We start from the raw sequence: 20,157 nt of genomic DNA on the forward strand, positions 1-20,157 counted from the left end.
GGTACAACACCAAATATTTTTGTGTGAAAATATAAGTTAAAATGTGAATTGATAACTTTTTAACACGCTGGGTTAAATCATTATTTGCATATTTAATCAGCCTCTGAACATAGACCTTAAAAATTATTTTGCACAACTTTTGTATTTAAAAAAAATGTAAACCATAAAAAAAGGTTTTAACAATGATAACACCAATCCCATGAATTCAAGGGACAAACATTCTATTACAATTGTTTGAAATATTAATAATAATTTTGTATTGCTTTTTTTTTTGCACACTTGTTTGGCTTTGCACTAATGCTTGTATTAAAAATAAGTACAAAATAAATACATAAATAACTTTACATGTGATAGAAGTGGTGCACCAGATGAAGGAGACAAGGATTTTTGTTCAAGTCAGGCATTTGACAATTTCAAATACATTTTCTAAAAGAAATAGCAAAACAGAGTCAAGCCATTTCATATTATTAAAGGTTAGGTTATAGAATGATACATTTAAAAATATATATTAATAATATATAAATAAATACATCTAATTTATTAAATGATTTAAGCAACATATTGTATGATTTTCTATAATTAAAGAAATTTTGAAGCGCCTCTTGGAAAAAGTTGCTATTTTCAAGGGTTTTCCAGGACTTAAATTTGAAAAAGCCAAATCCAAGTATTAATTCACATCGATACCTTGTACGAACCCTGTTTGAAATCATCACAGAGCCACAATATTTACACTTTTCAGGGGAATCAACCTACAAATGCCTTATTTAGTTGTCTCTACATAGTAAGAAAAAAAATAATCCGTCAATAATCAATTGACGTCACAGTGCTGCGAGGGTAGACATATAGCTTTTATTTAATTTTTTTCCTCTCTTTTCTGCTCTTCAGAAAATTCCTTTTATCAGTATTTCAGACTAAAAACTGGCTGTACAAAGTGGTCCTTCAAAGATGCCATGTGAAACATGTGCATGCTAATAAGAAAAGTTATCATCCAAACTTGTTTGCTGTGGCTTGGTAGGGTGCAAACATCTGTTCAATGGGCCTCATTCATGAAACACGGGCAGAACTAATGTTTGTGTAAATCGTTCGTAAAGCCATTCTGACGCAAATTATCTGATTCATGCAAGTTTTCATATTTTCAAAATGCTAGTTGGTACGAACAAAATTTACACCTGATCCCAACCACATGTAAATCGTGCATTAGACAACACGCGTTGTGTTCTTTCAGGAAAACTGTCATGACTAAATTTTTATAGAAGTGAAATTACATAAGTAATGCACAACATTAACTAATAATGAAATGTGTGAAATTAACCTTAAAAAATAACAAACTAGTAAAAAAAAAAAAAAAGAAGAAAATCTTTGTTTTCATTTTAATCATACACTTACACATTTACAAACAATTCTTAACAGATTTTATAAATGTTTTCGAAGTATAATTTTCCCCAAAATGTTTGATCCATAAATAAACACATTGCAGGCATGTGCGTACACAATACAACAGGGAAAAAATAGAAAAATCCTGCACATTGTCGAATAGAGTACAAGTCTGTAATATCTTTCAGCGTTTCTGTCAAAGATCTTCTTTAGGCATTATATTAATATCTCTGAAGATTATTCCAGTTGCAATGGAGGTAACCTATATCGTTGTTACCATTATGATTTACCTGAGAAGTTTCACAAATGACGCTGGCGACGCGCAGCAGACTGAACCAGAAAAGGTTAATGGTGTTTGACATCCTCCTCCCGGAGTGTACAATACTGAACATATTTTTTTTTTTTTATGTCAATCCATTTTTATTGACATCTTGAACAGTTTGATTCAGAAAAGAGCGTCATAAACAAAAAACCATGCGACGACAGTAAATTCTAACTTTCTATGAGAAGCCATTGTGCTTGCTTAATGAAAATTTTATGATGTGAAAGCACTTCATTCAGAAAACTATTTCATTACCATTCTGCATAGATGTTAACAGCATTTATTAGCGAGTCTGGTGCCTTCCTTATATGGCGTTTTCATGGGCGTGGTTTATGATAATTGAGAATAAACTTGCACATGTCCCGTTTACAAATGTTTGGAATTCACTATCATACACACGTTTTACTAACAAATCTGGTAAGTACGAAGCGTTTGTGAATCCAAAGTTTTCGGGAAGGTCCATTTTAAGCGCAAATTACTCCAAATTTGCTCATATATTTACAAATGTTTCATGAATGAGGCCCAATAATTGCATACCCAAGGCTCCTCTCTCTGCATTTTAGATGTCAATTATGCTATCTGATGTTTACTAACCCAAGTAATGTCCATGCAAACAGTTCAAGACAATATAACTCTCAGATCTTATGAGACCAGCACTTAATGTGAATATCTGCCGAGTTGAGCAGAGAAGAAATAAAAGAAAGTGTTTCACAGCAGCCCTCTTTACATGCCTGTCCATATTTTGATTATGGGGAGAACTATTACCTGTAATATAGCACAAAATATGACATGTTCTTCACAGTTTTTGTGACAAAGACCCATAAAATATTTTGCCATGTTAAAAAAAATTAGGAAATGTCTATATTAACTGGTTGAAATATTATTAAATGTGATTGAATCAACCTGACTGCAATTGTTAACATCATTGAAAGTCATTTTAAGAGTCAGATCATGTAGAAATGGCTCAGGGTAACAACTGCAAATTGTATATTCCCTATTTGTACTATACTAGGGGTCGCTCCGAGCAGGCCTTTGTTTGCTTTGGAGGACAGCGGAAATGGAGCGCTGTCTCCAAACAGAGGATTGCCCACTGGGTCATTGATGCCATCGCTTTGGCATTTCACGCCCATGGTGTTCCGCCCCCCCCGTGGGGCTATGAGCACACTCTACCAGGAGTGTGGCGGCCTCCTGGGCCCTGACAATTACAACCTCTTTAGCAGATATCTGCACAGCAGTGGGCTGGGCAACACCCAACACCTTTGCAAGGTTCTACAATCTCTGGGTTGAGCCGGCTTCATCCCGTGTGTTGTCAGGTACAAACAGGTAAGTTTGCGGGACAACTGGCCTGGTGTACTGCTTCCGTATAGCGCCTTTCCCCTCCTGGAGGGGGTGACATGCACTTTTTACCCCCCTGCCGTTTTCACGAAGTCATGGACCCTGGATGTCCTTCCTCCTTAGCCATGTGGCAGGCAAGTTTGCAGAGAAACTCGATGCCGGCCCAGTACGTGAGCTAAATAAGCCCTGTACTGGGGTAGGTGCTCCACATGTGCTGGTTGCCTGTATGTAACCCTGTGTGATGTATATTCAGCAAGATGGTTTCCCTGCTGGTAAACCCATGTCTTCCATGGGCAGAGCTCCTCCCTTCTGGGTAGGACCAACCATGGGGACTTCCCCACATGCGACACTGCTGACAGAACTTGGTAAGACCATGTGACGTATTTCCACACAATTACCTCCCCATTGGGCAGGATGTGGTTTCCGTGGTGTCTTCCCCTTGTGAAGGGACACCTCCCCAATGCGGACACTTATGGCAGCCGGTCCCCATTTTTGGGGAATTTATGGTAGTCGACTTGTCCCCGAGGTAGGGGGAACCGCACGACGCTCGTAGGAGCCTTGGGAGAGGTTCTGTGATGGCCAGGTGTGCTGGCTGCGAGGCACACAATGGTTTGCCCTTCTCGCACCGCCAGTCCATGTAACATAGTTCAGCTAGTTATGACATTTCGTATAGGGACCCCTAGTGTCACTACATCGACACAACGTCTCGTTCCCTTAAGACAGTAAACAGGACGTTTTAAAGTTTATTTCCTGACTTACAGCTTTGTCAATGGATAGTGACATATGTTTTAGTACATTGTGAGTAAAGTATTATGAAAATAAGTGTAAGATGTTATGTGAGCTGCGGATACTGCAAATATCTGCCCTGCTGAGCACTAACAAACCAGGAAATAACAGGAAATGTTTCATGGCAACTCTTTGTCAATGTTGCTGTGAGAAAGAGGGAGATATGTGAAGAGAGCAACACATAGAGACCGTAGGAGGCTGTTTTGAGAAAAGGCAGTTTCTTATCTTGATATAATCGCACCACTGCTCTCATACCTGCCATGCCACTGATAACTGATAGCAGGAGAAGTGGTTTCCATGGTGACCCCATACTTGTTCTGGAAGGTCCCTTCCACAAGATTGTTAGCAGGTCTGTTTCTTCATTAAAGCAGTGCCTATGAAAACAAGAATACAACAGAGAGGGTAAGACTTAGGGATGCTTATGATTCAATACCATATATATCATACAATACATAAACAAACACATTATAGTGTCATTAATCCCAAGCAGCGCAACACAAGAGCCAAGTAGATTTTAGAGTTACAGCTTGTTGAATTTGCCAAACAACATCGTCATGCATTACAGTACATCAAACATGTCATTTTATTTACACCAACATCACAGCACAAATCATTAGATTTCTGATGAAGAAACACAGCAGCAACAGAGTTGAACTTCTCCCAGATGACACTGAGCATGACACTGAGCACAGGATGCTCATAAGTAGCTTATTAAAAAATCGGAACCTGCGATTACATGAGACTTATTATTCTTTGGTTTTGTAGTCGAAATGTAAACAGATATGAGTACAAAACTTGCACACTAGGCATGTAACGATACACACACTTCTTGATACAAAAAATAACAGTGCCCACAAATGTTTCGCCCAAGGTTATTCAGGGATTCAACATAAATGTCTTTTAAATCATCAATGGCACAGAAGTATTTGGCATCGGTAACAAATGAGAAAAATTTGAAAACTTATATGAACTCACAATTTTCATGTTTTTCTTGAGAAAAAATGTGTTTATCTACACTCAAGAGGTTTACATTTGTATAGCACTTTTCATAATACACATTGTTTCAAAGCAGCTTTATAGAAAATCATGCCTTAAAGTCTTAAAGCCCTCAGAGACCAAGCTAAAGTGACTGTGGCAAGGAAAAATAACTCCTTTAAATGTTATTTAGTGGTGAAAAAAAAAAAATCTCAAGAGAAACCTGATCTCTGATTTTGCGATATATGTTGCCTATATAATCCAAAACTATTTAGCAGCTTGAGGTAAAAACGATCGGCACACATAATTCTTTTAATTCATCATCCGGTTTCACATTGTCTGTAAACATATATAAGCAAAATCAATATTTGGTGTGACCACCTTTTGATTTCAAAACAGCACCAATTCTTCTATACACCTAGACACTGTTTTTCTTGGTTGTTGGCAGATAGGATTTTCCAAGCTTCTTGGAGACTTGCCAAAGTTCTTCTATCTATTTAGGCTGTTTCACTTGCTTCTGACACTTGATGTAATCTCAGACTGACTAAATTATGTTGAGATCCGGGCTCTGTGGGGTCCATACCATCTGTTGCAGGGCTCCTTGTTTTTGTGAAAAATATAATGCACCTAAGACTTTTGCACAGTACTATATATACATCGATCGGCCACAACATTAAAACCACCTGTCTATTATTGTGTAGGTCCCCCTTGTGCTGCCAAAACAGCACCAACCCGCATCTCAGAATAACTTTCTGAGACTAACTCAGATAACCGCTCTGTACAACTGTGGTGAGAAGAATGTACTGTACACTTTGTCAGTTCAAACCAGTCTGGCCATTCTCTGTTGACCATTGGCGTTTCCATCCACAGAACTGCCGCTCACTGGATGTTTTTGGCAACATTCTGAGTAAATTCTAGAGACTGTTGTGTGTGAATATCTCAGGAGATCAGCAGCTACAGAAATACTCAAACCAGCCCAGCTGGCACCAACAATCTTGTCATGGTCCAAATCACTGAGATCACATTTCTCCTCCCTTTCTGATGGTTGATGTGATGTATGAATCGCAATACATTCTCTAGAAATGGTGCCAAAAACAAAAAACATCCAGTGAGTGGCAGTTCTGCAGATGCAAATGCCTTGTTGATGAGAGAGGTCAACAGAGAATGACCAGACTGGTCGGAACTGACAAAGTCTACAGTAACTCAGATAACCGCTCTGTACAATTGTGATGAGAAGTATATCATCTCAGAATTCTATGTGCGGGTTGGCGCTGTATTGGCAGCTCCCATCTGGAAAAAAGGAACACATATGTGAGAATGCTGTTTGTTGACTAGAGCTCAGCAATCAACACCATAGTGCCCTCCAAGCTTGATATGAAACTCCCGGCTCTGGGCTTAAACAGCTCACTGTGCAGCTGGATCCTGGATTTCCTGTCAGGCAGACGTCAGGTGGTTAGAATGGGCAGCAACATCTCCTCATCACTGACCCTCAACACTGGAGCCCCGCAGGGCTGTGTTCTCAGCCCCACTCCTGTATTCCCTGTACACACATGACTGTGTGGCAACACATAGCTCCAATACATCATTAAGTTTGCTGACAATACGACGGTGGTAGGTCTGATCACTGACAATGTTGAAAGAGCCTACAGAGAGGAGGTGCACACTCTGACACGCTGGTGTCAGGAGCACAACCTCTCCCTCAACGTCAGTAAAACCAAGGAGCTAGTGGTGGATTTCAGGAGGAAAGAAGGAGAACACAGCCCCATCACCATTAATGGAGCACCGGTAGAGAGAGTCAGCAGTTTCAAGTTCCTCAGTGTCCACATTACTGAAGAACTCACATGGTCCGTCCACACTGAGGCCGTTGTGAAGAAGGCTCACCAGCGCCTCTTCTTCCTGAGACGGCTGAGGAAGTTTGGAATGAACCAACACATCCTCACACGGTTCTACACCAGTACTGTAGAGAGCATCCTGACTGGCTGCTTCACTGCCTGGTACGGCAATAGCACCGCCCACAACTGCAAAGACCTGCAAAGGGTGGTGCGAACTGCCAGAAACATCATCGGAGGTGAGTTTCCCTCCCTCCAGGACATATACACTAGGCGGTGTGTGAAAAAAGCTAGGAGGATCATCAGAGACTCCAGTCACCCGAGTCATGGGCTGTTCTCACTGCTACCATCAGGCAGGCGGTATCGCAGCATCAGGACCCACACCAGCCGACTACATGACAGCTTCTTTCCCCAAGCAGTCAGACTGTTGAACACTTGATCTATCAGGATCAATAATTAGCACTGCATTTTATTCATCTATAATCTCACACTGGACTGTCAACATATTCTCCTCAATATACTACTTCATATATATATATATATTTCATATACTCCTTACTTATTGTATTGTATATTGTGTGTATTGTTGACTGTACATTGTATATAATTATTGTGTTGTGTAAGTATGTGTACATTTGATATGTAAATTGTTTTGTGTAAGTATGTTGTTTATTGTAATTGGTATATGTCTCGTCACTGACATTACTGCTATGTTGCTCGGAACTGCACACAAGAATTTCATCTACTGTTGCACTTGTGTACATGGTAGTGTGACAATAAAGTGATTTGATTTGATTTTGATTTTTGATTTGAGGGGACCTACACAATATTAGGAAGGTGGTTTTAATGTTGTGGCTGATTGGTGTATATCATTTATATACATATATGTATAGGTGTGGCAGAGAAGCCTCTTGTTCATCAGAAAGGAGGAAGCAGGAACCGGTTTATCAACCAAAAATACTTTTAATGAAACAAAACACAACATAAAAGTCCTTTTCAGTATAACAAAACATTGGCGCACACACACAGTGGCTGTCTGCGTCACTCTCTCTTCCTCTCTGGTGTCTCCGGGTCCTCTCTCTCTCTCTCCCTCCAAATGGTGTGCATCTTTACGGTCTGGCAACTCCCTCCTCCACCTCACAATAGGCTAAATTTGATTTAATAAAGGATACTTAATTTTTTGAAACGTAACTGGCACATGCTTTCAGGGGCTTTTCACACAAACATTGTTTTTCAATAGTTTTTCTATGTAAAAATGCATTAGATTACTGTCTCACTGTTTTTCCAACATCACAAGTGGAACCTCCACAATTTTAAATATGTATTCAAAATTCTAAATTTTTGGAAAACATATCATTACTCATTGACAAGGATGTTGGTAGATTTTGGTACCAACACAAAATGAGCTCTGTTAATGGCCCAAATAGACATGCTTATAGGCTAATGCAGATAATCTCAAAAGGCTACAAATCATTTTACTACATGACTACTCATGCATTTTCCGCACAATGTCATAACTCACTGCTTAAACACCATAGTACAATGATTTGTTGGAGAAACTAACTAGCTAGTCATAAATGCTTCCCGAAACCATTGTAACTAAGTCGCAAATCAGCATATCCATCAGATCACATTGATTCAACAATGTTGTTAAACATATTACACAGGGGTTAGAGATATAACTTTGGGGGAAATTGAACAGATTCAATCCTTTGAAATGGAATGAAGGATCTAGAATGCACGGCATGGTACTGTAGGGTACAACTGGGCTAAAGGCACCCCTTAAGGAAAAGGTGTCCTTTTCTGGTCCCAAAGTGAATGACGATTGAAAAACAAATGATATTTATTGAATACTAATTGAGCAACACAAATAAATTATATATATATATTTTATATATATATATATATATATATATATATATATATATGTATATAAGTTGTTCGATTAAAAATAATTTAAATGATTAAATGATGGCAGTGAGGGTGATTGATTTATCTGTTTTATCTGTAATGCATCTGTTGTTTACTTTTAAATGAGGTAGAAAATCAGAAACTGCAGCTTTTCAGAAAGTTTAAAAATACTGCCACAAATACTGACAAGTACAAGTGTGGGCAGATATATATACAGAAACAAACAAAAAAACGGCTTCTGTGGAGAGCTGAAGTTACAACCACAGAATTGTGTGATGGTGTTTGGGAATGTCTGTTGGAATTATGGTTTTGGGAAACACCAAATGGTTGAACTATGTTGGTAACGAAAATAAAAACAAGGTAGTACAATATGGTACCATCACTGGTTCACAGTAAATTTATACTTCTCTTTAATCAACTCTCACATTTGTGCAGAGAGAGAGAGTGTCAGTGTGTAAGTGCGCATTAGTCTCCATGATCAAAGCAGAAATGAGTATGTTTCTTTAGGCACAATATTACAGATGCATGAAAAACAGACACACTGTCCGCTAACAATGCCACACCTCATAAACACACATGTGCACTCACGGTCAGGCCTCTAATGGTCTTTACATCTGCTCATATCAACACACACACACACACACACACACACACACACACACACACACACACACACACACACACACACACACACACACACACACACACAGGTGCGCACACACTACAGCAAGTATATTTAATAACCTTTTTTTTATAAAACACAACCAATATTAATTTTTGAGACTGGATGCAATTAATAGAGAAGTGTGAAGCGCCTGTGGACAGACTCATCTCTCTCTCTCTCTCTCTCTCTCTCTCTCTCTGTGTGTCCTCTATTCATCCATTACTAATAGCACCTGCCTCTGCCTCACCTGAATGCACAGTGACTAGAGCTGACTGGCAACCAACAATTCTCATTATTTGTATTCATGGCACCATGGCCTGCCTATCAACAACAATATCAATGTGAGTGTTCTGCAGGACTGCCTGTTAAAAATGTGTCCATATGTCAAACATTTTTGACGCCACCACATGGTGTTGCTTTCGATTTCTTCTATTACCTTTATTTTTTTTCATTGACAAGGTCATATTAAGAAAAAGGAAACTATTCAAGTTTTGAAATGACTTATTTTTATAATATGCTTAATTTTAAAAGCATCAGTAACACAGGTGAAAGCAAGTTCAGAGTTACAGCAAAGTGTAATAGTGAATAAAAACTTACATTTTGGTCTGTTTCACATTCAAAGCTTTTGTATGGCTTCAGGAGATTTAGAATATAGCACTCGAGTTGTATAGTGGTTCGACTAGTGGTCGACCGAAAATGTTTTGTTTTTGATTTTGGCTGATGCTGATATCTTTAATGACAGATTATATATTATATAATGCAGATTTAATGATGTCAAATAAGTATGGGGAGTGAAATTACTAAAAGTTAAATCATGAAATAAATATTTGAATATTTAAATAAATAATTAAATAAACAATGACATCTTTAGAAAGATTAAAATATTAAATAAATCAACAAATGGCCTGTGTATTTTATTTTAAGCAGAAGTTTGCATCCATTTTCATTTGAGCTGTTTCTTTTGGTTAATTTTTCTTTTAAGCATGAGCTTCATGTCTTACATTTTCCTTTTTCAGGGTTACAGCTATTGGCATGCCACTCAACAACAGTCAGAGTCACCATTCAAAGTAAGACATCATCTTCCATAGATACATCTTCTCGTGCATTTTTCTGTCAAACATACAGCTCAGTGCTTTTAAGAACAAATAAGCTAATGTTACTGTCATTTACAGCCAGGGGTGGAAACATTACTGAAAAATCATACTCAAATAAAAGTACTATTACTTCCCAAAACATTTAGTGTGAGTAGAGTAAAAGTACTTCAAACTACTCAAGTAAGTGTAAAAGAGTAGCTTATTTAAGAGTACTCATGCGTAGTGAGTATTGAGTACTGAGTTATGAATGAGATGACCCCTTATAATAAGCACTGTATGCTACAATATCAAAATGTAGCACACACAATTTACATCCCCCAGAAAGAATAAACATATAGGTATTTTATAGGTAATCTATGACTGCCAGCTTTTAAAATACATCACTTATCTATGATAAACACTACATGAATCTGATTCATAAAAAATAAAAGGGTGATATGATAACAGAAATGAATTATAATATATGAAACAATTACATTATTTGTTTAGGGCCTAAAAATGCACTTGATGACGACAGAGCTTTTTGTTGCGCATAAATATATTCAAAACAATGCAAGGAATGCAAAAAAATTGGTTAAACTTGGCACGTCATGTCACGCACAATAGAGGAGGTAGAGCTGGGGTGGAAAAAGTTGTTTGGTAAAGGGGCCACATCGGGCTTTAAAGGAATAATTCACCCAAAAATTACAATTCTCTCAGAATTTACTCAACTTATGGCATCCTGGATGTGTATTATTTCCTTTCTTCAGCAGAACACAAATTAAGATTTTTAGAAAAATGTCTAAGCACTTTTGTCCATACAAGTGAATGGGTGCCAACATTTTGAAGCTACAAAACTTACACAAGTCAGCATAAAAGACTCAAGTGGATAAATCAATGTCTCCAGAAGCGATATAATAGGTTGGGTAAGAAACAGAACAATATTTAAGTCAATTTTTACAAGAAATGTTCCTCCCTGCTCAGTCAATCTCCAATTTAACCTTCACTTTCACATCCTTATTGTGTATTTGGCGATTCACATTTGTGACAAGAAGAAGGGCAGGGCCGGGCTGTGACTACGCACGCCCGGCCCCCAATCGGGCTAATCAGCTGAGGAGAGGGATAAGTGCAATGAGATGTGGCAATTCAGGAGAGAGAGAGAGATACATGCAGCTGTCCTGTATGCATTTACGTTTGTATGTCTTTGTGTTTAAGTTTATGAAAACATTACTTTGATGCTTCGTCCGGTTCCTGCATCCTCCTTTCCATTGAAACCTGTTACATTGGTGCCAAAACCCAGGAAGGTGGAAGGATGTGTCGTCGTAGAGTCCTCGCCACTACCATCCACCCCAAAGGAGCAGCCGTGGCCATCCACCGGGAGTTGCTACGGCCACCTGGATGTGGATGAACGTCCGGCATCCACGAGGGGAGGAGGGTCTTATTGCCGGCTGCCTGGAGTGGTGGGGCTGCTGCCAGGGGTGGAGGAGTTCCCTACCAGCTGCGAAAAAGCAGTGGGGTCGGAAGAATGGCCGCCGTCCGCAAGGGGAGGACGGGCTTGCTGCCGACCGCCTGGAGCTGTAGAGCCACTTTCAAGGGTGGAAGAATTCCTTACCGGCTGCCGAAACGCATTTCGTCTGTCAGGGGTTGGAGGACTAGCTCCGGTTCGCCCAGGGAGGAGCGGCTGTTGTCTGCCAGAGGGTGGAGGTGTAACCGAGGATCAGCCGACGGCGTGTCTGGGAACCGGCGAGTAATTTTCCTCTCTGTCTCTCTCTCACTGTCGCTCCGCATTGGCCTTTCCCTCTCCTGTTTTTGTTGTTTTGTTTTTTCCCTCCCCTTGTCTCCCTCCCAGGTCACAGAAGGCAGGGAAGGCCTGCTGGCAGGCAGGGCTGGAAGGGCCGTGCAGAGGCAAAGGACAGAGGGAGGGAGGAGAGTGACAAGGATGAGGGCAGGGCCATGACTACGCATACCCGGCCCCCAATCAGGCTAATCAGCTGTGGAGAGGGATAAGTGCAATGAGATGTGGCAGTTCGGGAGAGAGAGAGCTACAGGCAGCTGCCCTGTATGCATTTACGTTTGTGTGTCTTTGTATTTAAGTTTATTAAAAATATTACTTTGATGTTTCCACCGGTTCCTGTGTCCTCCTTTCCATTGAACCCTGTTACAACATTCTTTATGTAAATCACCACCTACTGAGCTGGGGGTAGAATTTCTAACAAAAAATTAAAATTTTTGGGTTAACTATTCCTTAAAGTAGCACATGGGGGGAACATTGTTCTCCTTTTGAGATACAGTGTTATGCATTGATTTAGTTCTTGTATCTGTTCAGCCCATAAATTGTTGTGTTCTCATTCTAAGGTATGATGCACATTTTTCTGAAGTTTGTGACTGGTGGAATATTCTGCCTGAAGTATTGCTCTACAAATGTTGATACTTTTATATCAGGCACTAGAAAAAAAACATTGATAAAGGTTTTTATAATTATAATTTTATAATTTCTACTTTCCTGGTAATTTACTATACAAATGAACACACTCTACATCAGGGGTCGGTTTTATTAAAAAACAAACAATATTATAAAAAAATAGTATTATTCTAAACGTCACCATTTTATTATATTACATTAATACTTTTAAAGCTACTCAAGTTATTCAGCCAAACTCAGTAAGTGTTATTCTCATTTTCTTGTTGTTGTTTGATTGATATCCTTTTTATGTCATACTAGACAGTGGTCTATTTGGTTACATGTACACTTGAAGTCTGACAAATAAGATTTTTGTCCCACTGTTTATGTTAACTTTAGACATAACCGACTGTTTACATTAATGCCTCACCAAAATGGGCATTGGAGGAATTATAAAGTGTGTATTAAATAATTTAGGCTCTCAGAACAAGGAACACACGCACATGTAAAGTGCAGCCCACAAACATAACCCACCTGTCAATCAAACAGCATGCAGCTACAGATGCCAAGAACAAAAAAAAGTCAATCTTTTATATTTTATCTAGATCACCCAACCAGTGTTGGTCTTCCTATCACGATCGATGTAATGAACACCCGTTCTCTACATGTAAATCATAGGCTAAGTATAAAAAATTACTCAAAAATTGATCATCAATATCGAGGACATCTCTTTTTTCCTGATAAAGATCAAGATTGTTTTATCACCCAGCCCTATTGATATCATTGCATTAATCTCTCACAGCAAACCAATATTCTCAGTGATAGATAGCTAAATTACAGGATACGTTATAGACACAGAACCAAGTAAGCAGAAATATGAAATTTACCTTGATGTTTCTTCAAATAAGAGGCAGAATTAATGCTGATATCTGGCTTGAGCAAGCTAAACTCACATGACACAATCAGGCAATTGGTCTTTTTCACTGAAAAAAGCCCTTTCAGTTGCAGCCGAGGATGTTCAGGTATCTTCAGCTGCAGTTCAAATTTGTATGTGTGATTTGATTTAAAGGGTCACGAGACTCTCCTTAGCCAATCATGTTGATAGATACAAATAGAATCAGGACAGGGAACACAGATGGAGGGAAAATATCACATTAAAAGTACAGTTACAGCCCTTAAAATGTACGCAAGTAAAAGTATCCCATTTTAAAACTACTTAAATACAATTCCTGGAAAAAAAAATTATAAAAAAAACCCAGACTTATTTACAGTAACATGAGTATTTGTAATTTGTTACTTTACACCCGTTTACAGCAGTTATTTCGGCCAACATTGTCCTTACATTTTTTATATGGGTTCAAATTAAATCACTTTTTGATTGGCAACTTCAACCTGCCTTGGGACAGCAGATGAACAGATAATCGGCCTTGGCCAATATAATGGTCTACTTTTATATTATCTTTGTTCTTTACACTAAAATGCTTATATTTAGTTGTTTATTGGAGTGACTCTGAGTAGAAGGAGCTGTGTGTGGAACTCCTGAGGGAGTTGAACTCCTGTGTATATTTAGTAATGCAGGCTTGCCATCAGGCTGTATAAAGTTCATTGCACTTGGCTGCTCCACAAGAGGCAGTGTGCAGTGAGCTCTGTCACTGAAAATTCTCTCCTTCTCTCTCCTCTCGTTCTGCCTCCCATTTACTATGTGGAAACCAGTGGCGTAGCTAGATCCTGACTGATAGGGCTGAAGTCCTGGATCATTTGTTAATAGCCCTGAATGGTTTTTTTTTGTGATGAGAAAAAAAAGTAAAGTTTAAGGCTCATCACACAAGGGTACAAAAGCAACAAGACAGGCTTAAATTCTGGCTTCAAATGTAAATTATTTCCGATCAGTGAGCCAACTTGCATTAACTGACAGTTCGCACTTTGATATTTACCTGCTGTCCGTGCTCAAGTTCATCAGACGAATCGTTATGAACGCCTCAAGTGGGAGCTTTCCATTTTCTCTCAGAGGGGTGCAGCTTTTCTGTATCAGAGGCACTGAGGTTTTATTATGCAAGCCTTATTTATAAGTAAGTAATCTATAAGCCTCATTTCTAATGTTCATTTTTTTTTAACAATCCACACACCAAATAGATTTTAACCCTCTGGGGTTGATGGACGTGCCAGCGTGTCCTGCTGGATTTTTGGGGGCATACAGATAAGTGTAAGACATCATTAGAGACTATAAAGTGTGTACCCTTTATTTGTGTACCCTCACAATAAAACATTGTGCATTTGTAAAATATAGGAAATAAAAAGGGTAAGCAGTCTCGATGTTCACGAGCATATTTCTGAAACACGTCACAAAAATGATCTGAAACTCTGCGAATACTTCTCACACACACATGAAACGTATGTCTAAAGAAAGCTTAAAATGTCTACTTTTAAATAACGAAAATATTCTTCTGCAATGTAATCTGTATGAAACAAAGTGATGTACAGTTTCTCCTGGCTCAGCTAATTATCTCTAATGTGATTACACCCATGGACAGAGGACACTATTCATACGCTAATGTGCTGAAGCGATCAATGCAAATGGTAAACACCCCCGACTGTGCCTTAAACCCAACTAGTTCATTCACTTATCTGCACGTTTGAAAGATCGCAAGATACACATGCGAGGATACTCCTGTAAAGTGAAGAAGAGTTACAATTTTCCTCAGAAGAAGAGCGTGACTCCGATGATCGTTTGTATTTTGAAGAGAGACTTGATCCAGCCGAGGATAACATTTCGGTCATTTAGTTTTCATTAGTTGACATGCTATTTTATATAAACGTACATATTTTACTAGTGGGACTGTTTCCAGACTTGCCAGTCTGTGACACTGAAGCCTGCAGTAATGATGCTGAAAATTCAGATTTGATCACAAATTGCATTTTGCAATATATTCAAATAGAAAACTGTTCTTTTAAATTGTAAAAATAGTTCACAATATCACTGTTTTTACTGTATTTTGGATCAAATAAATGCAGCCTTGGTGAGCAGAAGTGATTTATTTTAAATGGTAGTGTAGGTCTAAAAGTCTTTAGGTAAAGAGAATGTATAGTAATATTAAATTTTTTACTTAAAACTTGATTTTGATCATTAAGTCTTTCTGTCACATTCCTCAATGATGTGGTCACGGGAGGGTCTTTTGTCTCCTCAGGTGTGAAACACATCAATAATCATGATCATTCACGCCTCCTCGCATATGACCTTTCTAACACTAAAAGTGTCTTATAAAAGTTTATAAATAATTATGATATTGTTTTGTATGAATGAGTGATCAGGCTGGTGTTCACATCATTTTGTAGCAAAAACTCTCGGCTACAAGATCCCGTTCTCAAAAGTCTTGTGGACAAATGCTGAGTATGTGTTATATGGCCTTATTTCAATGACTTTTTGTTTTTCAAAAACCACGCATAAACATTATTTTCTCAAAAATACAAACATGTACACACATGTTGCTCACATATTATTGTAGCCCAGTTGAATACAGTGTTATCAGACTTTAGCCATTAATATGTTTTTAAGCAATTTAAAAAAGCACAAATGTTAAGGCATGTCAAAACTTCTCCAGGGCCCAAAACACCCTCAGACCCCAGAGGGTTAATGCACGCACCAGTCATCTTGTTCGGTTATTCAGGTTTAGTCGGTAGTTGGATTTGTGGGAATAAAGACTGTTTATTTCAATAGAATTTCCTCAAACACAACTCAAAATACCAGCACAGTGAGCTATAAGCCTAAATAGCACAATACATAGGTCTTCTGCATATTCAGGCAGTCAAACAGAAATGACTGCCTGAATATGCGCTCTGCCCATGCTGGTTCACATTTCCACGTAATGTGCGTGAAGTTAAACTGCTGTGTTTAAATAGCCTCTTTGAGGTTCCTTGATTTTTAAATGTTTTAAAATCAAATGACGTTGAATTTGTCAAATTATTGTACTTAAGTCACATGCTTTTGTAAAACATCTAATGTGCTTAAGACTTTTGCACGGTACTGCATATATTTATATATATTTGCAGTACCGTGCAAAAGTATCAAGCACATAAGATGTTTTACAAAAGCATATGACTATATATATATATATATATATATATATATATATATATATATATATATATATATATATATAAACACACAGTATATATATGTATATATAAAACAGTTTGGTCCAGTCCTCGAATCTGATTGGACGAGAGACGTTCCATGAGTACTGATGTCTCACACCATCAGCACTCCGACACTTCACTGCGTGTATCACGCAGCTTGTGTTTGTGGTGTTCTAAACTAATGTGTAAGAGCAGTGCATATGTGTTAAGAGCTATATGTGTCTCTTTACATTTTGTTTTGTGACATTGCATATTTTAGCCTGCAAGTGGCAGCAAAAGACCATTTTTGTGTAATATTAGACATTTAATTAACTTGAACTGAGTAAGCATCAGTCAGTGTTTTCGTTCATTGACACTACTGATCGCTCGGATTACGATTACACACTACTAATGCTAGGAAATAGCTTTAAATGGCTTTAAACTAACAACTTCAGCTTTATGGCTAATCACAGCTGAGAGACACAACAGACTGACACATTTCAAAATGTGTGCTGTTTAAAATGGTGGAGGACATTGCGGTTTCTATAGTAATCACAGCAGTGCTGATGTAGGGCCATATCGCACTCTTGCTCATGTGATATTGCATAAATATATATAAGAATTGAATCGTATACAAAGAACATACATTTTCTTAGTGTCTGTTTTAAACAGAAATATCAAGAAATGCAAATTATTTGCTCTCAAAGACAGACCTGATAATTTGTCAGATCTCTATGGTATACCAATTAAGGACCAAATCTCTTTTTTGGGTATTTACATTTTTTAAAAATCAGAAAGAAAGTATAAATTAAATTTCTCCCTATTAATAAAAAAACATTAAAAATAAAAAGTTAAATTCCTGGTTAATGAGGGATTTGTCCTTAAATGGGAGAACTATCAAAGTCAAAAGGTTTATCAAGACTGATTTATACTGCAATGGCCATAGATGTTCCAAAATCCCTAATTTATCAGGTAAATAAAAACATATAAAATGTTATTTGGAGGAATAAGACTCACTATCTGAATAAAAAAAAAAAACTCTCTGTAATCCATTTAATCAAGGTGGGTTAAATGTACTCGATGTAAATCATCCAACATTATCCTCAATTCAAATGGATTCAAAATTACATTAGTTCAAGAGATGATATGGTTTTTACATCCCATTACAATTGTAGGCATTGACTTTCTTCTTAATTGTAAATTTGATTTTAGCAGACTTCCCATTAAATTATTTAATTTCCATAAACCGGTATCGCTATCGTGGATGATTATGTATAAGCACAAAATCTCCCATCACAGATGTTTAATTTGGCTGTCGATTTAATGCATTAATTCAGCGCGATTAATTTTACAAAAAATAACGCATTAAAAAAATTTACGCAATTAATCGCATGCCCCCTGGACCATAATAAGGAAGATTCATGAGAAATGCAAGCTTGTACAACACAAACATGCGTTACGTTCTTGCGATCATTTTTAATTATTTTTAAATTTCCAATTTTAAGATAACTATGTATAAATATATATTGATATAAATATGTATAATCATTATATATTGAATTATTGTTATATGAGTAATAATTATTAATATTATTGCTTTCTCAGCATATATTTGTATATGCGATTAATCACAATTAATAAATCGGGACACTATGTAATTCATTCTATTAAAAATGTTAATCGATTGACAGCCCTAATATATATATAAATTATTGTTGGCTCTAAAAATATGTTTGGACACTTTTGGGTAAATTAATGATTAAGTTGTGTACACTGACATGCATTTAATATGCAGTGAAATAAAAATTGAAAAAAATTGAAAAAAAAAAAACATGATGGTTACACCAATGTACATTTTTATAGACATTATTATTTTTATTATTATTATTATATTTATTATATCATTACATTTTAATTATTCATTTAAAGTTTGAGTAAAGTTTGCATATGTGGCTTGAACAGCAAGATGCACTTTATGGCTAACACTTGACCAAGTTCTTTCTCTAATTCTAGGAGGAAATATACATTAGGTTTTTACATGATCGGATGGCAATCTGATCAGCATAAACCCATGAAATGACCAAGTCAGAAATGACCCTAAGACTTCTTTGTGAACGCCCTTTTCATTGCTTTTAGACTGAGATGATCTGGGATCTTCAGACACTCTTTCCTAATGTTATGATCCTCCAGAAGGATATGCAGAGCAGAAAGTGCTAAACTCAGCCAGAAACAGCACAAGGTTGGAAAAATTTCACCACATTTTATCCTTATTGTTAGTTTGTCTATTGTTTCCATGACTTGGTGCACCAAGTATTTCAACACAAAATAGGCATTTTTAGGCATGGGTTTCTGGCATCAGGAATGTTTTATTCAGCTCAGATTCAGCCTTCAAGTTTTCAGTTGTGAAAGTTAAAACATATTTTCATAGTAAATGAAACTTTATATCAAAAGGTCAAGACAGATTTGATTTCTTATTATATAACGCCTTTTCACTGGGGTAGGGCAGAATGTTATAACATCAAAAAAGTTTAAATCCAACGAACAAACCAAACTAAGAGTTCTGAACTTGTTAAAGGTGTCTTAACTACAAAGCTGGCTAGAACTCAGATCACACAGTAAAATGTCTTTGACGGTCTAATTCCACTGATGATGAAATAGCTACACCAAAAATGATAAAATGGAGTGAGGGCTACACTCTTCCTTTGAAGTTAACGTTAACAATAATAAAGTGTGTCCACTATCTCTTATGTAGTGCATGCTCTTTTACAGTGCATGTCCGTCTTGATTACGAGATGAAACAATGTCCACCCTCCTGCTAATTGTTTAAAAGGTTAACTTGATTTAACAGTATGTATGAGGGCAGAAATAAGAGAATAATAAGATAATGAAGAAAATCGAAACAGCAACATGGTGTTTGTCTGTTATGATGAGGATCAGATGGTTCTCTTTTAATTCCTAATTAATTAAAAGAGGCAGACCAAGTGTAATTTCACACAGAGGATGGGGATATGGGGATTAGAGTGGCTCCAGGGCCATGATGTCACCACCACAGTGACCCGAGCAGGACAGAGAAAATACTGGAGACCAAATGGAGGTGTTTGTAAGCAGGGATTGTTATGGGCTTCATCTGCAAGGGGAGATATCTTGGAAAACCCTGCAGCTGGGTCTTCTGGGTCAGGACAGGTAAGGACATTAGGTCATTTTATGAAGGGAGGCTATCTTGCTTCTTATTACCCAAGAAACATGATGCTCTTCTTCATTTCTATTAAATGCCAAATTTAGTTGATATATATATATATATAGATAGAGAGCGAGCGAGCGAGCGAGAGAGAGAGAGAGAGAGAGAGAGAGAGAGAGTTTCTTCAACTATGGGC

General features: G+C 37.6%; 1 protein-coding gene across 1 annotated transcript in view; it reads right to left on the reverse strand.

Moving 5' to 3' along the window:
* The window catches only part of cntn5 (contactin 5), a 411,731-nt gene that overhangs the window by 298,781 nt on the left and 92,793 nt on the right, over nucleotides 1–20,157 (reverse strand). The window contains exon 2 of the mRNA XM_052097793.1: nucleotides 4,073–4,191. Within this exon, the coding sequence (XP_051953753.1) occupies nucleotides 4,073–4,127 (55 nt within the window). The 5' untranslated portion in view covers nucleotides 4,128–4,191. The remainder of the gene's footprint in view (nucleotides 1–4,072; nucleotides 4,192–20,157) is intronic.

The sequence above is a fragment of the Xyrauchen texanus genome, chromosome 29 (genome assembly GCF_025860055.1).
Source record: "Xyrauchen texanus isolate HMW12.3.18 chromosome 29, RBS_HiC_50CHRs, whole genome shotgun sequence".
Classification (NCBI taxonomy): domain Eukaryota; kingdom Metazoa; phylum Chordata; class Actinopteri; order Cypriniformes; family Catostomidae; genus Xyrauchen; species Xyrauchen texanus.